The sequence below is a fragment of the Bubalus kerabau genome, chromosome 5 (genome assembly GCF_029407905.1).
Source record: "Bubalus kerabau isolate K-KA32 ecotype Philippines breed swamp buffalo chromosome 5, PCC_UOA_SB_1v2, whole genome shotgun sequence".
Taxonomy (NCBI): Eukaryota; Metazoa; Chordata; class Mammalia; order Artiodactyla; family Bovidae; genus Bubalus; species Bubalus kerabau.
Genome location: NC_073628.1, coordinates 88,491,492 through 88,517,350, shown reverse-complemented (window position 1 = coordinate 88,517,350; position 25,859 = coordinate 88,491,492). Strand labels below are relative to the sequence as shown.

Here is a 25,859-nt window from a genome sequence, read left to right as displayed (position 1 = left end):
CTGAGAAGAAATATTTCATTTCTGGATTTGTGGCTGAAGGAAATAGCAGAATCACTTGACTAGAGAAACAGTGTATTCTATGGCCATACCACCCTGAACATGCCCAATCTCATCTGATCTCAGAAGCTAAGCAGGGTTGGACATTGTTAGTACTTGGATGAGAGAAACAGGATATGTTTCCTTCACTAGCTCTTCAGCTTAATCAAAAACAAAAACCAAACTATCTACCATTCCTCTTCAAAAGCATACACACACAGATGAACATACAAACAATGAATATCTTGTCTTCGTGTATCACTGGTGTCAACTTTGTCAGCTAGCTATTTACAGAAAAACTGAATTCAGTAATACTCTGCTTAGTCGCTCAGTTGTATCCGACTCTTTGAGACCCCATGGACTGTAGCCTGCCAGGCTGCTCTGTCCATGGGAATTCTCCAGGCTAGAATACTGGAATGGGTTGCCAGGCCCTCCTCCAGGGGATCTTCCCAACCCAGGGATTGAACCCAGGTCTCCCGTACTGCAGGTGGATTCTTTACAGTCTGAGCCACCAGAGAAGCACAAGAATACTAGAGTGGGTAGCCTATCCCTTCACCAGGGGAACCTCTCGACCCAGGAATCAAACTGGGGTCTCCTGCATTGCAGGCAGATTCTTTACCAGCTGAGCTACCCAGGAAGCCCTAATACTGGAGTGGGTTGCCATGCCCTCCTCCAGGGGATCTTTCCAGCCCAGGGATCGAACCCAGGTCTCCCATATTGCAGGCAGATTCCTTACCATTTGAGCCACCAGGGAAGCCCATGGATACTGGAATGGGTAGCCTATCCCTTCTCCAGGGAGCTTCCCGACCCAGGAATCAAACGGGGGTCTCCTGCATTGCAGGTGGATTTCTGCCAGCTGAGCCACCAGGGTAGCCCTCAGTAACACTACTGGAATAGAAAACAGTGTACTGTTTTCTGAAAAACTGAAAAAATAGTACTGAAAAAATAGTACTTCATTTTTAAACTACTGTTTAATATAACAGTGGTTACTACAAAATATTTCAAAAGTACATTCAGAAAACTTAAACCTGAAACAGTTTCAAATGATTTAAGAACCCTTTTGTGAAAAACATACCTCTACAGTTTACTTTGAAATGGATCAATGTAAGAGGGACTGGTGAACAGACAAAGGTCTATGGCCAGATATGTGATAAAACTAACATAATGTTAATGGCAGAATCAAGATGGTAGGTATGTGAGCAGTCACTATGCAACTGTTTAAATTTCCTTGTATATGTTTAATAATTTCCATTAAAAATAGTAGGAAAAAAATCCAGAAGAACAATAATAAATCACATATACACAGGCTCTGTATTTTACAACAAAAACTTATCTCATGAATTTACTCTGGTGAAAAGGAATAAAATGAATAATTTAAAAAGTAGAAACTCTGAGACCAGTATATGTAAAATCTAAGGAATGTAACCAAAGGTGTACTGATATATTTACAGGCTTGTGTTTTCTCTGAACTAAAAAATGAACTGATCATTCAATAATTAGTAGAGACAAATATTAAAGATTTTTTAAAATAATAAATTTAAAACATTAAAATAAAAATAGCAAATGAAAAAAGTTCATTCTTTAAAAATAAAAAGTACTAAAACCCTTGGCAGATTTTATTTTTTCACTCATTACAGATATTTTGGGCTTGATGGAACTTGCACCAGAACATTTCTTCAAATCTAACATTATCAAATGGTACCACACTTGTGGGGCTGGGAAGAGGATCACTAAATGTAATTACAACTTTCTTGTCTTTTATATCTATCTAATGAGTTTTTCAAAATAAACCTCTGAGGTAGTTAGACTATTGCCAGCTTTATTTTATACACAAAGAAACTGAACTTCTGAAATTAAGTGACATATCTTGTTCCTGTTGCTGTTTAGTCGCTAAGTCGTGACAAGCTCAAGATCACACAACTAATGACTCTGAGGCAATTCCTGATAACAAATTCTTCTCACTACAACTGTCTCTCCTGTTCAAACCTCAGTAGCAGCAGTGGTCACATCCATCCACCTAGGAAAGATCTTGTTGTTGTTGCTGTTCAGTCGCTAAGTCGTGTCTGGCTCTTTGCAACCTCATGGACTGCAGCAAGACAAGCCTTCACTATCTCCTGGAGTTTGCTCAAATTCATGTCTATTGAGTTGGTGACGCTATCTAACCATCTCATTCTCTGCCACTTCCTTCTCCTTTTGCCTTCAATCTTTTCCAGCATGAGGGTCTTTTGCAATGAGTCGGCTCTTCGCATTAGGAGGCCAAAGTATTGGAGTTTTAGCGTCAGCAACAGTCCTTCTAATGAATATTCAAGGTTGATTTCCTTTAAGATTGACTGGTTTGAACTCCTTGCAGTCCAAAGGACTCTCAAGAGTCTTGTCCAGTACCACAATTCAAAAGCATCAATTCTTCGGCTTAGCCTTCTTTATGGTCCAACTCTCACATCTATACATGACTACTGGAAAAACCATAGCTTTGCTATGTGGACCTTTGTTGGCAAAGTGATGTCTCTGCTTTTTAATACACTGTCTAGTTTTGTCAGGGGCTTGCCAGGAGGCACTAATGGTAAATATCCACGATTGCAAGAGACATAAGAGAGCCTGGTTCTGTCCCTAAATAGGAAAGATCCTCTGCAGGAGGGCATGGCAACCCACTCCAGTATTCTTGCCTGGGGAATCCCATGGACAGAGGAGCCTGGTGGGCTACAGTCCATAGGGTCACAAAGAGACATGACTGAAATGACTTAGCACAGGTTTGTCATTGCTTTCCTTCCAAGGAGCAAGCATCTTTTAATTTCATGGCTGCAGTTACTTTCTCAAAGAGTGATATTACCTAACCAGTCTCTAAAATAGTAGCTCTCAAGATGCAGTTCAGTTCAGTTCAGTCGCTCAGTCATGTCCGACTCTTTGTGACCCCATGAATCGCAGCACGCCAGGCCTCCCTGTCCATCACCAACTCCCAGAGTTCACTCAAACTCATGTCTATTGAGTCTATGATGCCATCCAGCTGTCTCATCCTCTGTTGTCCCCTTCTCCTCTTGCCCCCAATCCCTCTCAGCATCAGAGTCTTTTCCAATGAGTCAACTCTTCACATGAGGTGGCCAAAGTACTGCAGTTTCAGCTTTAGCATCATTCCTTCCAAAGAAATCCCAGGGCTGATCTCCTTCAGAATGGACTGATTGGATCTCCTTGCAGCCCAAGGGACTCTGGAGAGTCTTCTCCAACACCACAGTTCAAAAGCATCAATTCTTTGGCGCTCAGCTTTCTTCACAGTCCAACTCTCACATCCATACATGACCACTGGAAAACCCATAGCCTTGACTAGATGGACCTTTGTTGGCAAAGTAATGTCTCTGCTTTTCAATATGCTATTTGGTTGGTCATAACTTTTCTTCCAAGGAGTAAGCGTCTTTTAATTTCATGGCTGCAGTCACCATCTGCAGTGATTCTGGAGCCCAAAAAAATAAAGTCTGACACTGTTTCCACTGTTTTCCCATCTATTTCCCATGAATTGATAGGACCGGATGCCATGATCTTCATTTTCTGAATGTTGAGCTTTAAGCCAACTTTTTCACTCTCCACTTTCACTTTCATCAAGAGGCTTTTGAGTTCCTCTTCACTTTCTGCCAGAAGGGTGGTGTCATCTGCATATCTGAGGTTATTGATACTTCTCCCGGCTATCTTGATTCCAGCTTGTGCTTCTTCTAGCCCAGTGTTTCTCATGATGTACTCTGCATATAAGTTAAATAAGCAGGGTGACAATATACAGCCTTGATGTACTCCTTTTCCTATTTGGAACCAGTCTGTTGTTCCATGTCCAGTTCTAACTGTTGCTTCCTGACCTGCATATAGGTTTCTCAAGAGCCAGGTCAGGTGGTGTGGTATTCCCATCTCTTGAAGAATTTTCCACACTTTATTGTGATCCACACAGTCAAAGGCTTTGGCATAGTCAATAAAGCAGACATAGATGTTTTTCTGGAACTCTCTTGCTTTTTCGATGATCCAGCAGATGTTGGCAATTTGATCTCTGGTTCCTCTGCCTTTTCTAAAACCAGCTTGAACATCTGCAAGTTCAAGGTTCACGTATTACTGAAGCCTATTGTATAAAGAGGCTATCTTTGTGTAAAAGAGGGTAAATAGTATAAAAGTATATACAATATTTACTTAAATTGAAAAAAATTCACTGGAAAGATACATTAAAAAGTTACCTATTAGACTGGGAGAAGTGGTTAAGTCAGCAGATAAGGTGGATGGGTGAGAGGATTTTTCACATTATTTTTCAAATAGTTTGATTTTTTTGGACCATTTTAATGTGCCATGTGAATGACTACTTAAGAATACATAAAAAAATAGCAGTCCATCACTCTCTATCCCTTTACTCTGATTTACTTTTATTCACAGCATCTATGCTTGACTTTATATAATTATCCACATCCACACCAGACAGTAAGCTTCAACCAACTCCCTTAGTACTAGAGGATATAATGATTTTCCGTTTAATTAAAAACAAACAAACAAAACATTCAAATGGTTTTCATTATCCTTGTTGACACACACACAAAGGTGACCTTTCTCCTCCAGCATATTTTATGTAACTTTTTTTCTATTTATAAATTTGCATGGTATGTCCTTGGCTATATCTAATACATGCGCAGGATAAAGACATAAGAGGGCTTGCTTGTTAAATTTATAAATGTCAAAAAGCCAGGAAGAGAAGCTAATCCCTTGGATGACAGAATCATTATTCAAGAAAATCTCAAGTTTTAACTACCTTCAATTAGATGATATTTAAAAGGGCTAAAGGTAAACATTGCTTAAAAACATTATCTACATGTATATTCAGAATGGGAAAGAGCCTAACATAAAAAAGGTGCATGTTTATATTGACCACATCAGTGATTTCCAGACAAATTTTTCTAAGAAACAAAATGCGAAATAACAGAAGGCCAACTTTTTATTGTTTAAGAACACAAAAACAAAACCCAAAGACTAATAATCAAAAGAAACTTACTACCTACCAACACTATCATTTCATAAAAAAAGGTCATTTTAACATTAGAAAAGTAGAAATACAGAATGTAAAAAAGAAAATAATCCCTTGAATTGGATAAATATAACTTGAAAAGCCACAGAGCATTTTTCTGCTTAGAACTGGTAAGATATTACCGTTGTTGGAGTTAACACAATTTTAGACTGTAAACACAACTGAATGGCTCGAATTAAGGAAAGGGATAATTTCACTACACTGCGTTCAGACCACAACTGCAGAACTAAATGTGGAAACAGAATCAGAACAAAAAACAACAGCACTGACGAAACTGACTGATAGTTATCTAGTGATAGAGATGAGGAAGGTAAAGGAAACTGTATCATATGAAATTGTAGAGGTTGCAGATTTGATTTAGAAAAGGGAAAACCCTATATTGAGAAAGACCTTACTGTATCTAACAAAAGAACTATAACCAATAGAATAAGTTACATAGTAATGCAGATACTAGCTCAGTTTAAATAAGAGCTTTCTATTATAATTTTCAAAAGCTAAATTAGCCATCCTATGGCCATTTGTTCATGGAAGTGTTCCTCATGGAGAAGGTGGGCTCAGTAAGATCTCAGGGATTAGTAATAAATGGCACATCATTTGAGATGACTTCTAAAGTCTCCTCTGATTCTAAAATAATGTGAATTAGAAGGAAATAAATGTTATTTTTTTAACTTACTGAAAAAGATGAGTGAAAACAATTTTGGCTTCAGTCAAAAAGACAAAGGTTCAGTTAATAGGCTTTACCACTGAGTAATGAATGACACAGAGGTAAAATTATTCACTAACTCAGGACCTCAAGTATTTTCAACTTTAAGTGTAAAATAATACTTACTTATACAACAGCTGCATGAATTACACAGAGACACACAAAATGCCTGGCACTTTGTAGGTACTCAATACACAGTAAGTATTACTCATTGCCTGGAGAATCCTATGAAAAGAGGAGCCTGGTGGGCTATAGTTCATGGGGTTGCAGAGTCAGGACATGACTGAACAACTAAGCACACACATACGTTACTCATATTCCGTAAATATTATGTTCCAAAGGGTAGTATTTTCTATATTATTTGTTAGCCACCAATACACTTAAATAATAACTTGTTCTCTGCTGTGTTTTTTGTTTTTCAAACCTATGTAATGCATGCTTGGAATTCATTTCTATGTCTATGCTTCGCATAATCTCTATTGGATGAAAGAAATTTCTATAACCTTGCTTTTGTTGGTTTCCTTTCTACCTCTGAACAGGAGTGGGGTTTACTTTAGTACATATCAGCTATGTCATTCATTTTGCCCAAAAAACATACTGTTGCATAATCATTTCAACTAAACTGGACTATATATCCAATTTAATCAAACATACTACCAGAGGGCAAGGAGATCAAACCAGTCAATGCTAAAGGAAATCAACCCTGAATATTCACTAAAAGGACTGATGCTGAAATTGAAGTTCCAATACTCTGGACACCTGATGCGAAGAGCTAAATCATTGGAAAAGACCCTGATGCTGGGAAAGACTTAGGGCAGGAGGAGAAGGGGCCGACAGAGGATAAGATGGTTGGATGGCATCACCAACTCAATGGACATGAGTTTAACAAACTCCGGGAGATAGTGAAGGACACGGAAGCCTGGCATGCTGCAGTCCATACGGTCACAAAGAGTCAGACACGACTTAGCAACCAAACAACGACTACCGACAGATGTTTTCTTACTCTTTTATCTTTTAGACAGCCTACACTGGCTAACTCATTGCTGAGCACTTCCCTTGAGAAATATTTGAGTAAATAAAGACCCATTTCACCAAAGGTAGTTATTAGAAATCTTAGTTATTAATAAAGGTTTATGAAATAAAAATAGTCTGAGGTTTCTCCCCATTAGAGGAAACTCATTTCTTACTGAAACACATCAACACGTAATGCTTCAGTCAATAATATTTATCCACCAAATTTTTTTCAGACAGTATGCAATTCTTTTCTTATATACTTGCAGAATAATTCACAACTATACAGATATTTCAGTTGGCAGTTTAATACCATGCTGTCTGTTAAGATATTTATAAGCACAGTATACTGCTTATCCCCTCAATGTTCATGATAAAGAAAAGAAAATCACTACACATTAATTAAAATACAAAGTTATTTTTCAGGGACAGAATTTTGTTGAGTAAAAATCATACTGACAACAAGTTTAAACATATACAGTATTTACTACTAGATGAGTGATAGCTGATCACTATCAGATGCAGCAATAAAACTAGTTTTGGGAGGCTTTTGGGTTTTTTTAAAGAGATAGAAGGAAACAAGAAACTGATACTTGGAACAAATAAAACAAATCCTTAAGCACAAGGTTTTTAAAATCACCTAGATATTCATGCTAATAGACACAATGTATGATAATTTTATAGTGTAAAGTTGGAAAACATGCAGATGGTTATTTACTTCCATAATTAAAGTAATTTTAGCACACCATTAAATTTAAAAGTAGAATACATTTCAAGTTTGATTTAATTCCACATGGTGAATTTAATTACAGATTATTTTTAAGTAAGATGAAATTTAAGAGACATACTAATTCTCTTTTAAAAGTCTATCAAAATACAATGTAGAACTAAAGGATAAAAAGTATAAGACAATAAAACCACTTTATTGCAAAATCAACTGAATAAAAGAGCATAATTTTAATAAACAAGTTCAATGTGAATTTTCTTCCCTCAAACAGTAAGCTCTTGTTTAACTTGAATATAACACAATTCACTGAATTTAAGACTGATGAACTTCATGAGTTCCTATGGAGCAATTTCATTTTTAACAGTTTATATAGAGTTGATCATATTATAAAATAGTATTGAATAGCAGAAGATAACATTAAAATATGGTTACTAATATGAAGTAGGGGGGAAATTCCAACAGTTTCTGTTTTTATGAAAAGTCCACTTTAAGGCCTCTTTTCCTGTATCAGAAAGTTAATTTACGAAATTAAAGTTCCTCTTCATTAGTATTACTTTTATATCAAAAGAAAAGACTAGACTAATACAACTATGAGGTATTAATAAACTTGACTGTCACAGACAACTCAAAAGAGCACGCAGAAAAGCATTGCACAATTTTGACAGGGTAGGGGGACCAAGGGACACGGATGAAAGAGCACATTGCAAAAAAGACCTTGGTTTTATCTGACTCTGCCTTTCTTTAGCAGTTGGGCTTGGACATACAAATCAGTTGAGTTTTCAAGTTTTAGTATCTTCCTCCGTCTCTGTCAAGTGCATTTAGATTTTTCAGTTTTAAAACAAAAAAAAATTCTACAAAATTAACAGTTAGGAAAAAGTAAAAGCAGCACTGGTTTTACTATTTAAAGACATGGCAAAAAAATAAAAATGGTTTGTAACGTGCAATGTAGTATTTCCAGAGTAGAATTCCTAAATCATTGCACATGCCCCGCTAAGGTTATATTAGTGAAGATCTGGATACTGTATTCATAATGTAACTCCCTCCTTTCACATCATTCCTCCACCGGGTCCTCCCCTTCCTGCTTCAATCTCTTTTGCTGGTTTTAATGCCAGTAAACGACTGTATGCACTGTAAGCTTAACAATAAAATCATTTTAAACGATGCATTTTCAATCAAGTACATCATCTACTTCACTGCATTTCTCCCAAGCGGGTAAATTTTCATTAAGAGAATAAAACCATGCATTTAAAAATTCAGAATAAAACCATGCATTTAAAAATTCAGAAACAGAAATGTACCAGGCCTATTTTTAATTTTGAATGCTTAAAAAACAAAACGGAAAGATGTATCCTACCCTACTCCCTTAGGAACGTGAATGCGTTACCCACCCAATGAAAAAACATTCTGCTGGTTCATCTTCCTGCTACACAAACAGCTTTGTCGTCAGGTCCTTCCTAGTCCTTTCTTCATCGTGATCTATTAATTTTACATGGATCACCTTGGCAATGCTTGGATAGGCACTGTCCCTGCCTTCCTGGAGCTTACATTCTCAAAACAAAACAAAACAAAACTCCTCTAAACACTAAAAAAAAAACCCCAAAAAACAGATTTTATGACTTAGGATCCAAATCCCACATCTTCCCGCCCCTGGTTAGGCAGCTGCTAATTCTTCTTTCTCTGGAAGAAATGAAGGGACCCATACCAAAGCCCACATTAGAATCTCAGGACAATGAAGTCGACAGGAAGCCACTCTCTCCTCCCCCGGGTTACTACGGAGCCACAGCCTGCGCGGGTGCTGTGGCCCGGCGGGCTGACTGACACCACATCTTCCACGCCCTCCCACCACGTCCAAAATGCTCTTTGCCAAACCTCTCCAAACCGCCCCACACCCCAAAACCAACCACACAAAAAGGGTCGACACCGGGAGCTGCTCAGACCGGGAAAAAACCCCTTCTCCAGCTGCAGCGCAGCCATTCCCTCCACTGCTCCGCCCGTACCCCTGCAAACAGCTCGGGCGGAGGGGGCTGCACAAAGCCAAGACAGCCAAAGACGACTCAATACGTGGACACTAGCAAGGGAAGCCGGGCCTCTGGACGCGGGGTTGGGGGTCGGGGGAGGGGGGAACTGTTGGGGGGATGGGCGTCCCCGCCGAGTCCCAGGTCCGGGGGAGGGGGCGGCGCGCGGAGCCTCGGGGAAGCGCCCCTCGCCGCTGGCCCGCACCCTCGCCCGCTGCGGGCCGCGCCCGAGCCCCCGCTGCAAACCCGAAGAGCAGGGTGTGGAAAGGCGGCGGCGACGGCATCAGAGCGCATCACTTACCCCTCACTGCTGAGAGGGACCGGACGGGGGGGCGGGGCGCGCCGCGTCCCGTGAGTCTTTCGCAAGCGTCCTCCCCCACCCTGTCGTCGTCGCCGCCGCCGCCGCGGTCGAGCTCTGGGCCCCTCGGCGCTGCTGGGCAATAACGTTATTCCACACACGCTCCGCACATAGCGGTAACGGCAAGGAGCGGCCGCTCAGTGCGCAGGCGCCTGGGGAGAGGGCGAGGAGCCCGGCCCTACCCCTGCTCCGGCCCAGTCCCGGCGAACTCCTACTGCGCAGGCGCCGAGCACAGACAATGAAAAGGAGTTGTGCGGGGGGGGGTCTCAACCGCAGGCCTCTCCAGCTGCTGACTGCGCAGGCGTACGCCGAAGACCTGCTTCAACAATGAACAGGACCCGGGCTTTAGCTGGGACCGCAAAGGGCTGGGACTACAGTTCCCAGCGGGCAGTGCGCCAACTCCAAGCTGCTGTCGGGTCGCTGGGCTTGATAAGATTGCGAGTGTCAGCCGCTTTCACGATCTACACCGTTTGGGAAATTCAGAGCTTTTTCTTGAAAATTTATTTAGCAGAGTTGAGAGATGTTGAGGCTGAAGGGTGTAGGAGCTCGTTATTTGCGCTGTTGAGAATCCTCAAGGATCAACTGCATATTAGTGAATTTAGAAGAATGAATAAAGCCTTTCAACGAGCCCATTCTGTCAGTTAGGTGGTCCAGACAGCAGGATGGGATGAAGGCAGGACTAAGCCTGACTGGGCTACAGAAATGGGCGGAGCCTCCAAACAGTCTCTTGGCAACCGGATCTGGTCGCCAAACCGCCAAAGCGTGAGCTTCGAGCGCGTTGCCCTCTGGGAATTGTAGTCTTTGGGCGGGTTCGTAGGAACTTCGAGACTGTAGACTTAGACACTGAGGACTACAGTTTCCGACGTCCACCACGAGGGCCCGAGGGTGGAAAAAGGCCCGAAATCTCCGGGATTCCTTGCTCGCCTGTGACAGCAGCTGCAGGAAGCAGGCAGGCGCATCGTGGGGGCTGAGGCCTCTTATTCTTGGAGGGGAGGACACTGGACACTTCCCCACGCAACTTCCATCTGTGGCCCCCGAGTGTGTGCATGGCGAAGTCCCCGGAGAACTCTACCCTGGAGGAGATTCTGGGGCAGTATCAACGTAGTCTCCGGGGTGAGTTTCTCCGAACCTCTGTGCCCTAGCCCCTTGATACCAGGACCTCGTGGCTGGGAGATGACCTGGTACGATTCTTGACACCTTGGTTCAGCCTTTGCCAGACTGCAGAGAAAGAAGATGGATGTTGCTGTGGAAGGATTAAATAGTTGTGTTTGTTTTTACGTTTAAGCAGCGTCGTTTCCCTTGATTCCCATAGTGACCTGAACCAACTCCCTGACTGTCTTGGGCATCTTTTTTACCTGAGGCCCGCAGAAACTCTTGGACGGCTCTATGCCTGTTCTGTCCAGTTCTCATACCTCTCTTTATAGTCCAGTAAATTCCTGATGCGCTCTTTACACATTCAAAATATGTGTAAAATTGAATGGGATTTATTGGACCCGGGGGGCGGGGAACCCAGTAATAATTATTTTAATTACAACAGCTTCTATTTAGTGGTCTAGGCTATTTACATACATTAAATCACTTAAAAACTTACAACCTTATGACTGTCCCTCTTCTACACATGGGGAAATAGAGGTCAAAGAGGTTAAGTTAGGCCAAAGCCAACATAGCTGGTTAGTGGCAGAGCCAGGTATTAAATTCAGTCAGACTTGTCTGCCTTGAAAGCCTATGTTTGTCTTTATTAATCATGTCTCAGTTACTATTACTGAAACTTTATTTAGTTAATTCAGATTTTCTTACTATAGTACCCTATGAGTATCATAAGAAAATCTGAATTAACTAAAGTTTCACTAATAGTAATCGTGACATCATTAATAAAAGTGACGTAGTCTATCATCTTGAACATCACATATAACATCTAGAAAACCTCATTTCTCTTATTTTAAGGTAGAAGTTATGATATTATCTACATGGTTCTTGTGAGGAGCAAATGAAATAATTCAAATAAAGCAGTGATTCTTCAGACTTTTTTTTAACTCTTAGCCGTAAGTAAAAATATCTTTTATATGGGTCGTATTCATATAGGCTTGGGGCTTCCCAGGTGACTTAGTGGTAAAGAACTTGCCTGCCAATGCATAAAACACAGGAGAAGGGACTTTGATACCTGGGTCAGAATGGTTCCCTGGAGAAGGAAATGGCAACCCACTCCAGTTTTCTTGCCTGGGAAATCTCATGGACAGAGGAGTTTGGCAGGCTACTATCCATACAGTCGTAAAGAGTTGGACACAACTTAGCCACTAAACATGCGCGCATGCATACAGACTAAAATAAAAGTTTCATTAAAGGGTATTTATTCTACTAGAAGTAATTCACTCTACTTTCTGTTCCTTTGCATTTTCTTAACCCTTTAGGTCATGACCAACAGCTTTAAAAATATTTAAAGCATTTAAAACGTTGACTCATTAATTTAGTGCCTACTATACGTTAGACATACCACATGCTGGGGATATCATAAGAAACTAGACAAAGTGACTGTCCTCAGGGAGACTTTGGATTAATGGGGTGAAGGACAGTAAAATAGCTAGAGATTATCACGATAAAAAAAAAAAAAAGGGTAAAGATCAGTACTTGACACATAAGCCCTCATTAAATGTTAGCTGCAATTTACAATTGGTACTTGTGGCAAAATGAAGATTTTTTTAGGGGATAAGAGACCTGAATCTAGTGAGTCTAGACTTTGAAAGGTTATTACGTATTGTTTCCATCTGTCAGCAGTGTTATAAACTGTCAACATTCTCAGTATTCAAACTGCAAGAGTAAAATCATTGGTCTGGATGAATATCTTCATCAGCCTACTGATGTTTCAAGAGGTGTTAGATACAGAAATAACCACTTATAACTTTTCATTTGAAAACAATAAAATACTGTGCAGAATGATAGTACCAGTGGCATTTAATTTTTGAGGTTGGTTAAAAAAAAATTCTGTTTTCCATTATGTTCCTCCTAGTTCTTCTCCTTTAACCTTAGTATGAACCTTTATTTAAAGAGACTATTTAATATTAGGCATTTTGATGCAGTTAATTTCAAACTGTTATAGTTGTCTCCGACTATTTGTGACCCTGTGGACTGTAGCCTACCAGGCTCCTCTGTCCATGGGATTTTCCAGGCAATAGTACTGGAGTGGATTGCCATTTCCTTCTCCAGGGGATCGAACCCAGAGAAGTTCAATCTACAATCTACATTGTAGTAGAAGTCTACAACCTCCTGCATTGTATGTAGACAGACGCTTTACCGTCTGAGCCACCAGGGAATTCATATATTTAATACCCACAATACTGCTTTCAGTAATTATAGAGTGAAGAGTTCTTATTCAAAGATAAGATATTTTAAAATGAAATAAAAATTTAGTGTTATAACAATGCTGCTGCTGCTGCTAAGTCGCTTCAGTCGTGTCCATCTCTGTGCAGCCCCATAGACGGCAGCCCACCAGGCTCCCCAGTCCCTGGGATTCTCCAGGCAAGAAAACTGGAGCGGGTTGCCGTTTCCTTCTCCAATGCATAAAAGTGAAAAAATAAAGTGAAGTTGCTCAGTCGTGTCTGACTCCTAGCGACCCCATGGACTGCAGCCCACCAGGCCCCTCCGTCCATGGGATTTTCCAGGCAAGTTATAACAATAGAAGACAGTAAAAACATAATCAAGAGCAAACAAAGCAGAGAAAAGTTTGTTATTAATTTTTAATGATAGTTGTAACAATAAATTGAGAAATGCAACTAGGAAATTTTCATTGGTTTTCAGCACTTATCATTTATTTAGTAGCATTTTAATTTTTATGTTTATTTATTAAATAGTTTCTATAACAGCTTATGGAAGGAAACAAAACAGAACTAATACCGAAGAGAAGCACGATCAGAAGTTCTTCACTTCACACATTATAAATGACCACTTTTAGATAGGATAATTCCCGTTTAAAGTCAAAATGTGTGTTTCTGAATAAACACAGTATGATGGCATTATTTAGTATATGAAACTTCATTATTTTAAGCATTTGTGTCTGACAACTCTAGAATTGTGTTACTATACAATCAGATAAAATGCAAAAAGTTCTTTTGTTTTTTCCTACTCACCATTACTTCCCCAAAATGTCTTGTCTAGTTCATTCTTAAAGAAAAGGTCATATTCTTGATCTTTCCTCACAAGTTATTTCTCTGGTTAACTCAATAACTATACATGTAATCATTACTAATTCTTTCATTTGTATTTAGCCAGGAAGTAGACATGTAAAAATGCAAAATGGTTTTATAGTTTCCCCATGATAGTTTCTTGTTTTTATAGCTTTTCCTCTTTTCTTTACCTTAAATATAGTATTTGGAACTGTTCTGTTAATAGTATATGAAATATATGAGTAGTATATGAAGAATTTGAAGTTCTGATGTAAAAAGCAGAGTCAGTGTTGCTTTCTTGCTTTTGAAACTTAAGTGAATTCTTACCTCTGCTTGAGTCTGATGATCCCATGGCAGCCATGGAAATGGAGCCATCTACAGACTCCATATTCACCACTCATTCTTTCCCTGATGCCTTTCACATGTAGTCACCCTCTGGGGATAATTCTTGCTTTGGATTGTCTGTGCCCTCACTGAGAATTGGAATGGTATAAAAGACTCTTCTTCAAAGTAACAGTTCTGGCAGACAAACCAGAAAGCTTCATTGTCCTACAGATCTGTAATGTATGCCTACATAGTAGATGCTGTAATGTATGCCTACGTCGTAGATGATCTAAAAGTTTATTTTCAGTGGTGAACATATCCTAGGTATCCTGGGAGTCACAGTTTAATCTAGAATGAAATGTGACTTGCCCAAGTATGGTTAAGTGTTCATTCACTCTTTAGGCATCTAAAATTCAAGACCCACAGAATTATATTGGTAATTGTGAAGTATAGCAAATACCCCTCCACTAAATTTAACACATCATAGTAAAAGGTCATGAGGTATAAAATAAACTAGTTCTGTTATAGTATAACAGAAGATTCAGGCTGTTTAAATTCTATACTGTTGAATGTAGTAATATGATGTTGGAAAGAAGGCAAGAACTTGTTAGAAATTCAGTGTCCCAGCCTTAACAACTGAATTATGTTTCGACTGTTGCTGCAGTGTTAGCTGTGGATTCAGTTTTATGCCTGTATTCATTACTCACCTATTCTCCAACTTCCTGGCCACTTTGATTGAGTGGGCATAAAGAAATGGAACAAACTTACACTGAAACAGGAATGCAGCATTTACTTTCTGTATGCATTTTATATGATAATTCCTCCTTTTTCTTTCAACGTTTTGTTATTTTAGGCTCTAGACTGAATATATGGAAGAGTATGATGGAGTCAGAGAAAAGAATACAAAACTAGGATCCAAGTTCCAATTCTTACTGTTGCTTTTCTAATAACCATCTGTGTTCCCTTAGACAAGTTGATAAACTGTTCTTGGATTCTTGTTTCCTCATCTGGAATATGAAAGTTTGGACTAGGAGGTAGGATTATTGCCAGTAGGAACCTAGGAGATGACAAAATGTGTGATGAAGTCAGTGGAACACACTAGGGAACAGTGAGGCTATGGCCAAACTGGGCAGTTTATGCTTTTTCTGCAAACATTGCAGTTACTTTCTTGCTCTTTCCCTCTTTTCTTCCTTCCCTTTCTTTTATTCTTTTCCCTTCATCCTATACTATGTGGGTCAAGCAAAATATGTGAGAGCTTGGTTCCCCTTCAGCCACTATCTCAGATCTCTAGATCTGTAATGTCCCTTTTATCAACACTGGATTGAATCACATGAATGATAAAAAGTTGTGTTTCCTTAATGAGATTAAGGAACTAGGTTCATGGAAAGTGAGAAGTTGAATATGGGAAGAAAATATAAAATTTGGGGGGGGTGATCTTAGTTGATTTAGTTTGATAAAACTGAAAATAATACTGATGTGCCAATTGTACATGAGTAAAATATAAACAAGTGTTTGTTGTTGTTTTTTTCATCCCAGAGAAGGATACATATGTAGAAAGCTGATGTTAATCTTACTAGTCCATAATTTGGTCACTGAATTAACCAGCAGTGATGTCATCTGGACCTTTGGCAGACTTAAGGAAACATGTATATAACTTAAGTAAAAGTTCCTCTTTTTCTCAGTTTTACTCATCAAACTTGTATTTCTTCTTCTTTTTTGTTTTTTCTGTTCTTAAATGTGTTCTAAAATTTTAAAATATTTAGGCGCACACTCACACACATTGTCTATGGCTAATGTTTGCTTATTTAACTATCAGCCTCACTGAGACCAAGACAGGCAACAGTGGAAGAAAGGCCCCGGAAGCATTCATTATGAAAATCAAGAAATACAATGATTTGGCTATTAATAAATAAGGATTGGTAATGCAAATGAAATTTTTCAAACATTTAATGACTTTTTTGCTAATAAAATTTAAATTACATATATTCTTTTTTTGTTTTATATACTTACATGGCTGTTCTTAGTAGTTTTAACTTTTATGACTATTTCTTTTACCAGAATACCAAAAAGTAGTAGCATTTCCACTTTCTCCTCCCTAAAACTAATGAGGTAAAATAAACAAAAGACAGGATTTAGCAGCCCCCAAAGCATGTTTTATAAGTAAATAATCATCCATGAAATAATGTAGAACCAAAACAATGGTTTGGTGCTACAAGTTTGTAAGGGCATTTTCACTTCTTAGACATGTTTGTGCAGAAAAGAAGAGACCAGTTTGTTTCTCAAGCTTTTGAGATTTTTTTAAAAGACTCAACCTCTGATCATTTCACCAGTTTATGCTAAGGTTTTCCCAGTTTTCACTTAGTGATACTCCTCTGAGAGACAAAAGGGAGGAAAGGTAGCTTGAAACATGCTTGTGTGCTTGCTTTAGCCTTGATTATTGGAGAGCTTCATCAAAGCCCACTGGAACATTTAAAGGAATGATTGCTAAAGAAGCTCTAAAAAATAGCCTTAGAGTGTAACTATCGCTTCATGTATTAGGCCTGGAAACAAAATGAAACTAAAGATCAATTTCAAGTTCTTGATCACAGTAGGTATGACAGCTCCTGACACTGGGGTCAGAAGTGCCTCATCTTGGTGGTGATGGCAATGGGTTGTGCTCTGCCTCCCACAGTGGTAGAACAGCTCAATGTCCTGACTGCTTTTCACCAAGTTGTGCCTGTAGTTCCGGTGTAGCAGTGTGGGTAGTCTCTCCTCAAAACTGAGCACTGGCTATCTTGTTTTATTACTATAAACCAGCAGTTATCAATCAGAGTGACTTTTTTTTTTCCATCCAGAAGACATTTGGTAATGTCTGGAGGCACTTTTGATTGTCATAACTGGCAGGGAGAGTTTTACCAGTATCTAGTGGGTAGAGGCCAGGGATGCTGCTGTACAAACACAACATATCCCCTTAGAGTCAAGAATTACCAAGTCCAAATGTCCATAGTGCTGAGACTGAGAACCACGATCTAGAAGTAGAAAGGTTATTACTCTTAGCATTTGCTTTGTGAGAACCGTGCTTGAGAATAATTACAATTAAGGATACAGATTGTTTTGGCTGATAATTGTACCTAAGTTCTGCCAGTCTGGCTAGGATAACTTCTTTAATAGGAAAGTGACAGGTGCATAAGTATTCTCAGTTGGTACCAAAAAAAAAAAAAAAAAGAACCAGGTGCATCCCTCATAATGCATATAGTCAGTCTTGATTTCCCAACATCCATCCATCATTAATGATCTTCCAGACACTGCTCTTAAAGATGTTTATATTCTTATTTGGATTATCCTTCACTTCTTATACCAGCCAGTTTTAACACATTTTTCAGCTATTAGAATCTTACGATAGTATATTTTTTTGAGTTTTGTAGTTTCTACATACAACTTTTAGTCTCTTTAATCATTGTAATTGCCAATTACAGAACTGGTTTTTCTAATTTTGGATTAATGTTGTTTTCATCTTGGTCACATCAATTGTTAGTCCCCCAATAAACAGTGACAACAATCCCCCAAACCAGCTGAGGCCCAGTCAAGTGTGGATGGACACATGCGTCTCTTATCTGGCCGTGGTTTCATTTTTCTGCTTGTCTTCCCAGATCTAAGCTTGTTTTGAGAATTGCAGCTCGCCTCATGCTTAGCCTGGGGAGGTATGGTTCACTGCATGTTTTCTCAGAGACAGCTGGGCACTTCATTGGGTGCTGTTCTGCCTCCTTGTCACCAGGATAATTCTCATTCACATCTCCCAGTACAGATGGAGAATATAGACATTAATAATTCACAGTACGTATGTAAGTGATGATCCTTGGTATACAAGGACATATTTTTCTTTTTGTTCAAAAACATCTTGATGAAGAGAGGCTCAGTGTTGAGCTAGGAGTTGGAAAGTAGAGCAACTAGATTATAAAAATGAATGAAACAGACAAATTTGTTGGCAGTCAGCAGCTTAAAAACCTTTTCAGTGCTCATTGTATTGATTGATATTTGGATAGTGAACCAGCAGAAATATTATTTACTTACATTTATGTTCATGCGATTCTGTAGGACATAGAGGTTCTATTTCTGTTTGTATTTGTAATTAAGTTTGTATTCAGCCTGTGGTTGATTCTGGGAAGAAGAAATCAGGATGTACTGTGAAATCTGTTAGTATCCTCTCAGGAGAGAAGAGGAACTGAGTATTCTTCCCCACTCGTGGTTATAGATAAAGCTATGCCCATTAACAGTGGGATAGGAAACCCTAACTGGAACCTCCTATCTAATCTGGTTTCCTTACATGTAAGCAGAATGGGGTTAGGGCTTCCCTGGTGGCTCAGTGGTAAAGAATGCACCTGCCAATGCAGGAGATGCAGGTTCTATTTTGGGTCAGGAAGATCCCCTGGCGAAGGACATGGCAACCCACTCCGCTGTTCTTCCCTGGGAAATCCCATCCTTGGCAGGCTACTGTCCATGGGGTCGCAAAAGAGTCGGAAATGACTTAGCAGCTAAACAACAACAAGAAGCAGCAGTTAATGGCATCTAGGGAGTAGTGTTCTTAATAAGGATGATGAGACCAGTTACAATGGCTCCAGTTGAAAAGCAGTGGGGTTTTGTCTGTCTCGAAAGATCTGAGTGTTGTTGTTCCAAGGGATTAACTCTGTTTGTCTGTTGCAGTGTGTATAATTATGTTAGTATGTATGTATTTGAAAAGTGTTTAGCATGTTTTAAAATGTACTCTTGAAATGACTTTAAAATATCACTTACCTCCTTAGTTTTAGTTTCAGGATACAGTTCTTGCAAATTCCTTCTCTTCGTCTCTGATCCTAGCAACTGAAGTCATTCATTGCAAAAAAACACAGACCTTGTATAATCACTAAGAAAAGTGGGATAGTTGTTGAGTTCAATATATTAATATTTCACAAAGTACTATTTTCATAGTACAGTTTAACACATTGTCTTTAAATGTTAAAAATTCTAAAAGATTAAACAGGAATATCAGCAAAGGAATTAAATGGCCTCATAAAACTCTACCATTATTGTAAGCTAATGAAAGAACTCTACCTGTAGGAATTTTCAAGTACACATTTTTTTTTCAGATTTCCTTTCCTTTTCCTAATATAGCTTGTTAGCTTTTAGTTAGATTAAGTATAAATAAGTAATTATCCTTTGTCTTATAGATGAAGTCATTTGATGGCTCCACAGAGCCTACTTTTAGTGTAATTCAAACCCTTTGTTTCCTTTTAATGGATGCAGTAAAGATAAGTGCTTTATTCATAGATATCAGTGCATAAGTCTAAAATTGTAACACTTCGATATTTCCTTTTCCTTTAACCTGTCTCTTTAGAAAATACTGAGTTACTAAAAAAATATTGCTGCTTCTCATTTTATTGAAACCAGGAATGCATCTTATCTAGACTTTTTAAAACTCATGAGGAATAAAAGGAGGCCAGGCTTGGTTAGTTATCAATGCCAAATTCCTGTCAGAGAAAGGTTTGTGTGGAAATAGGATTTGGTGTGGAGAAAATTGCAGTGATAAATTTATTGGGTCTCGTGTAGATTATCGAACCCTGACCTGAAAGACCTATTTTTGTTAGTTTACTCAAGGGGAAAATGAGTTGCTATAAGTGAAGGACCTATATTAGAGATTTTGTAAGATAGAGAATATTTTTTTCTATTAAGTTTTGGTTATTTTTGTCTGTTTCACACATTCAAATTAATGAGCTTAAAGGAAATAGAATCTATTTTTCAAGGTCCTGTAGAATATATATTTATAAATATATTTTCATCCATGAGGGGTAATGAAAAGATTTTTCATTTTTATAGCTTTCTTAGGATTCTCTTGTAGGCATTAAAGAAGAGGAGTTTTTCTCCTGAATACAAAAGAAGAAGTAGGTCTAACTTGTCAAGAAAGGGCCTAGATCAGAAGAAAGAACTTCATTGGTGTTATTGTTATGCATTGCTCTGAATTAGGGAAAGATTTTACTTAGAAAAAGGTCTCCTCTGAAGATGTTAAGAATTATTTTGATAGAATCCATTTGAGATAGATAATAGCAGTACATGAACTTGCATGGGAATTCACCTTTTTCTAATGTAAATTTCTATGTTAGCTGTATATAAATATTTAATAAATACATGAATTAATGATAACTTTCAAATACAGATGTCAACATTTAAAAATGATGACTGAAACCTGGGTCTCAGCTCTAATGTAAAAGGAACATTTTTTGTTACAGTTAATGTTTCTAGATTGGAACTGGAGAATTAATTATAAGAGATTAGCAGAAGTAACAAGTTTAAACCTGAAAAAGTATCTGGTCTTTAACTAATGAAATTACCCATCAATTGCCTGATTCTCCAGTTGTCATACATGTAAAAAAATCCATAAAACAGGATAGAGTTATTAGTAATGTCATGTCTAGTGTCATTAGTATATCATAATATTAACATATAATACAGTATCATTACTGGGGCTTCCCCAGTGGCTCACCTGTAAGAATCTGCCTGCAGTGCAGTAGATGCAAGTTTGATCTTGGGTGGGGAAGATCCCCTGGAGGAGGGCGTGGCAACCCACTCCAGTATTCTTGCCTGGAGAATGCCATGGACAGAGGAGCCTGGAGGGCTATGGTTCATAGCGTCACGAAAGAGACATCACTGTAGCGACTGAGCATACATGCACAGTATCGTTACTATATTAGTATATAGTTCTGTTATTAATGTAAGACTTGGATCCTTTGCTAAAGATGTTTTTGGGTGAGTATTTCAGTGAATAATTATTTCAGTTACCTTTTGCTGCTTATCAAGCACAACCCACTCCAGTATTCTTGCCCAGAGGATTTCCATGGACAGAGGAGCCTGGAAGGCTACAATCAATGGGATCGCAAAGAGTTGGACATGACTGAGCGATTAAGCACACACACATACACACACACACCCCACACACACTCAAGTCACTCTAAAGCTTGATGGCAGAAACCAACAACCAAAAGCATTTTCAGTGTCTCTCACAGATCTGTGGTTTTACCAGACTCCAGCTGGGCAGTTTTCGAGTCTCTTTCATGCACTGTGGGTAGATGACCTCTGGCACTGGAGTCATCAGGAGACTCTGCCAGACTGTTAATGGGGTTGGGCTTCTTTCCTTCTCCTTGTGGTGATCTCAGGGGCTCTCCTTTCCACATGGCCTCTTCAGAGTCTCTCTAGCAGGGTAGCCAGACTTCCTACTTAGTGGCTTGGGGCTCACAAAAACCAACATTCCAAGAGGGTAGAAGCAGCAGCTACCAAACATTTTAAAGATGTGACGGGCCAGGCGTTGTGTTCCTTCCAGTGCATTCTCTTGGTGAGTGCAGGTTACAGATCCACCAAGTTTCAACCTGGGAGAGCACAGGATGTAAGGGTGGGTTGTTTGGGGGCTGTTTTTAGAGATGAACTACTAGAGTAATAGACCTTAAAATACTTAATTTTAGACTATTTATGTTAAGTCTGTGGTAGTGAGTTTAAACTTCAATTCTAAGGGTAATCAGGCATAGTAACCGAGAATTTCTACATAAGATGTAGTCAGCCAGCAGTATATAAGTACAGCTATACTAAGTACAGTATATAAGTACAACTATACTGCTCTAAGCACAACAGCTATTCAAATCTTGTTCAGATCTAGGCCAGGTGGTCAGCTGTCTCTTGATGCTAGAGGGCCATGTGGCCCACAGGGACAAGGAGGCTTCTTTGGGTAGGAACTGGATGTGGTGGAATCCCTCTTGCCAGTCTTGCCTATCCACACCGTGCCAAAAGGTGTAGGGGAGTCTTAGGCATTGAGGACTCAGGATCGCACCTCCCCTGTGAAATTACTGTTTGGGAGTGTGAAGAGGGGGAAAGCTCTCCCATTCAGTCCTCCTTGGCAGTAGAGCTATATACAGTGAATGTCAGTCACAGTGGTGTCAGGGAGCTTAGAGATCATTAAGTCTAACCTCTGCCCTATGAACTTCATCTCACATTTCCTCTGGCATGTTCCTCAGCAAGCTAGAAGCAAAGCTATGCTTTTTTTTCTCCCACGAAGTATCAGAAATGCTTGCTTTTCCTTTAGAAAATGTCTTCTCAAGTCCATGTTCATTTGGTCACCTGGATTTCACTGGCTCTGATTTTCATCGTGCTATTGCAGAACGTGCAAATAGAAGCATTCACCAGTTGAAATGTGCCCTGAGAGAAGGTGATGTCACCGTTGGAGAAGATATGCTAGATCCTTCTTTTAACACCAGTGTAGGAAATGAGGATGCTGAAAATGCCTGGCGAGAACTACAACACAGCCACGCCGGTAAGTGTGAATGTCAGCCCTAACCTGAATGACACACAGTGAATTCTTTAAACTCCATATAGTAACGACGCTAGTCTGTCCTCTACTGCTAGGATTTTAGTCAAGAAACACAAAGCAACTAATCTAGTTCCGTTGCTTTTTCTTTTCCCCTTTGACTTCCCTATGCCTATAGGATATCAAAGCAGTGATTTCTTAAGGTAATTCCAAGCTGCCTCTCCAGCCTCAGTTTTCTATCTTCCTTTCAACTATTCATCTTACAAGCCATGTTCTATTCATGCCACCGTATGGTCACGCTTCTCTGCTTTGCATGAGCCATGTGTTCAAACTGTTTTTTTCTCACCCTTTTCTGCATGGTGATCTCCTGTACATCCTTCACACTCTCTTCTCTGTGAAAACAGGCACAGTTACGTGCTTCCTCTTCTTACAGCATTATAGGTAGACCTAGAGCTTCTTATAGGTAGATTTAGAGCTTATAATCCAGACCACCTGACCTGCCACTTGAGAAACCTATATGCAGGTCAGGAAGCAACAGTTAAAACTGGACATGGAACAACAGACTGGTTCCAAATAGGAAAAGGAGTACATCAAGGCTGTATATTGTCACCCTGCTTATTTAACTTCTATGCAGAGTACATCATGAGAAACGCTGGGCTGGAAGAAGCACAAGCTGGAATCAAGATTGCCACGAGAAGTATCAATAACTTCAGATATGCAGATGACACCACCCTTATGGCAGAAAGTGAAGAGGAACTCAAAAGCCTCTTGATGAAAGTGCAGAGTGAAAAAGTTGGCTTAAAGCTCAACATTCAGAAAACGAAGATCATGACATCTGATCCCATCACTTTATGGGAAATAGATGGAGAAACAGTGGAAACAGTGTCAGACTTTCTTTTTTGGGGCTCCAAAATCACTGCAGATGGTGACTGCAGCCATGAAATTAAAAGACGCTTACTCCTTGGAAGGAAAGTTATGACCAACCTAGATAGCATATTGAAAAGCAGAGACATTACTTTGCCAACAAAGGTCCGTCTAGTCAAGGCTATGGTTTTTCCTGTGGTCATGTATGGATGTGAGAGTTGCACTGTGAAGAAGGCTGAGCGCCGAAGAATTGATGCTTTTGAACTGTGGTGTTGGAGAAGACTCTTGAGAGTCCCTTGGACTGCAAGGAGATCCAACCAGTCCATTCTGAAGGAGATCAGTCCTGGGATTTCTTTGGAAGGACTGATGCTAAAGCTGAAACTCCAGTCCTTTGGCCACCTCATGCGAAGAGTTGACTCATTGGAAAAGACTCTGATGCTGGGAGGGATTGGGGGCAGGAGGAGAAGGGGACGACAGAGGATGAGATGGCTGGATGGCATCACTGACTCGATAGACATGAGTCTGAGTGAACTCCAGGAGTTTGTGATGGACAGGGAGGCCTGGCGTGCTGCGATTCATGGGGTCGCAAAGAGTCAGACACGACTGAGCGACTGAACTGACTGAACTGAACTGAATCTTGTTTTATATCTGTTAGTTATATATCTCTTGCTCAGTGGATTCTTACCTCTTAAATGATAGAGATTTTCTTATGTTTGTTTTTGTGTCTGTCAATAGCACATTTTGTGATGCATAATACACAAACATTTGTTAGACTGATGGAAGGATAGATGGGTGATGATAAACTATGGATTTAAAATAAGGTGAATAAACCTATTGCTTTTCCTCCATAGTTAATCAACTCAAAGCTTTGTTGCGCCAACAAGCAGCTAAGGAAAGTGAGGCATCTCTAAGAAGACAAGAAACATCCCCTTCGGTAAGTATCACCATTTACGACCTGACAAAAGCATTATTTATCTAACTATGTTTTAATTTTGTGTATCATTTTAGTAGTACATGTGTTAAAAAGATTCTGAGCTGGACATGTTAATAGCAGAAAGTGTTAAAAGAAATGGTCTTCCCTCTGATAATTATTTTGGCCAAAGAAGAGACTTCCATGGCAGAGTGGATTCTGATTTTTTTTAATTTATTATTCACTTGAAAAATGTGAGTGAGGAAATAGTTTGGAGAATTTACTTTGCAACTGTTAGCAAATATTTTTTTTTAAGGAACAATATATGGAAAAGTTTAATCATTGCTTTTTTTTAGAATTTATTATTATTATTATTTATTTATTTTTGGCTGCTTCAGGTCTTAGCTGTGGCACGTAGGGTCTTTGTTGTGGTAAGCAGGACCTTTCATTTGGTGTGCAGACTTCTTTCTAGTTGTGGCGTATAAGGGCTTAGTACTTGTGGCACATGGGCTAGCTGCCCAGGGCCATGTGGGATCTTAGTTCCCCTTCCAGGGATCGAACCAGTATCCCTTGTATTGAAAGGCAGATTCTTCTAGAAAGATGGTAACAACGATCCTACATGCAAGGCAGCAAAGGAGACACAGACATGAAAAACAGATTTCTGGACTCAGTGAGAGAAGAAGAGGGTGGGATGATTTGAGAGAATAGCCCTGAAACATGTACATTACCTTATGCCATATGTGGCATGGATGACCAGTGCGAGTTCAATGCATGAAGCAGGACATCCAGGGCCAGTGTTCCATGACAACCTGGAGGAGTGGGGTGGTGAGGTAGGTGGGACGGGGTTTTAGGATGGGGGGAACATATGTATAGCTATGGCTGATTCATGTTGATGTATGGCAAAAGCCATCACAGTATTGTCAAGTAATTATCCTTCAATTAAAATAAATAAATACATTTTAAAAATAAATAATTAAAAAAAGAAAGAAAGGCCATTGTTAACCACTGGACCACCAAGTCCCTAACCATTGCTTTTATAGAGGGGCATATCTGTATTTTTATTATTTTCAGAATTTACTTTCTAATTCTAGCTGTCCTTTGTTTATGTTAAATGTTAAGTGTGAAGTATGTAATCTTTTTCTACATTTAAAAATATATAGTTATAAAATTGTGTGATATGAGAAACTGTACTCTGTTTCTTCTGCAGCTGTTTTCTACTGCTGTTTCTTTCATGGAGCATATTATTTCTGAGTGAAGCAGTGTGAAATAAAGCCTGAGATAGGTGTGAAGAAAGGGTGGAAGTGAGGGAGGGTACTGTGAGGGAAGCGTATATGTGAGGAGAAGCTGGGTGGGAGGAAGAGTTCTGTAGAGAAAGGGTACTGTGAAGCAAGGACTTGGCCAGGTTTAAATGGTC

The 25,859-nt window shown here is 39.4% G+C and overlaps 2 protein-coding genes across 40 annotated transcripts in view; one reads left to right on the top strand and one right to left on the bottom strand.

The window, feature by feature from the left end:
• The window catches only part of CEP170 (centrosomal protein 170), a 137,825-nt gene extending 127,758 nt beyond the window's left edge, over nt 1–10,067 (bottom strand). For 4 of the 10 annotated variants that reach the window (XM_055582115.1, XM_055582113.1, XM_055582116.1 and 1 more), the window contains exon 1: nt 9,832–10,066. The gene's annotated coding sequence lies outside the window, so the exon portion shown is untranslated. Of the gene's footprint in view, nt 1–9,831 lie in introns of all 10 variants that reach the window. The other 6 variants (XM_055582111.1, XM_055582112.1, XM_055582114.1 and 3 more) reach the window with 4 other exon arrangements.
• Nucleotides 10,068–10,745: 678 nt separating this feature from the next.
• Nucleotides 10,746–25,859, top strand: part of SDCCAG8 (SHH signaling and ciliogenesis regulator SDCCAG8) — a 243,024-nt gene continuing 227,910 nt past the window's right edge. For all 30 annotated transcript variants that reach the window (XM_055582141.1, XM_055582140.1, XM_055582139.1 and 27 more), the window contains exons 1-3: nt 10,746–11,001; nt 22,525–22,677; nt 24,387–24,469. In XM_055582141.1, the coding sequence (XP_055438116.1) occupies nt 10,935–11,001; nt 22,525–22,677; nt 24,387–24,469 (303 nt within the window). In that variant the 5' untranslated portion in view covers nt 10,746–10,934. The remainder of the gene's footprint in view (nt 11,002–22,524; nt 22,678–24,386; nt 24,470–25,859) is intronic.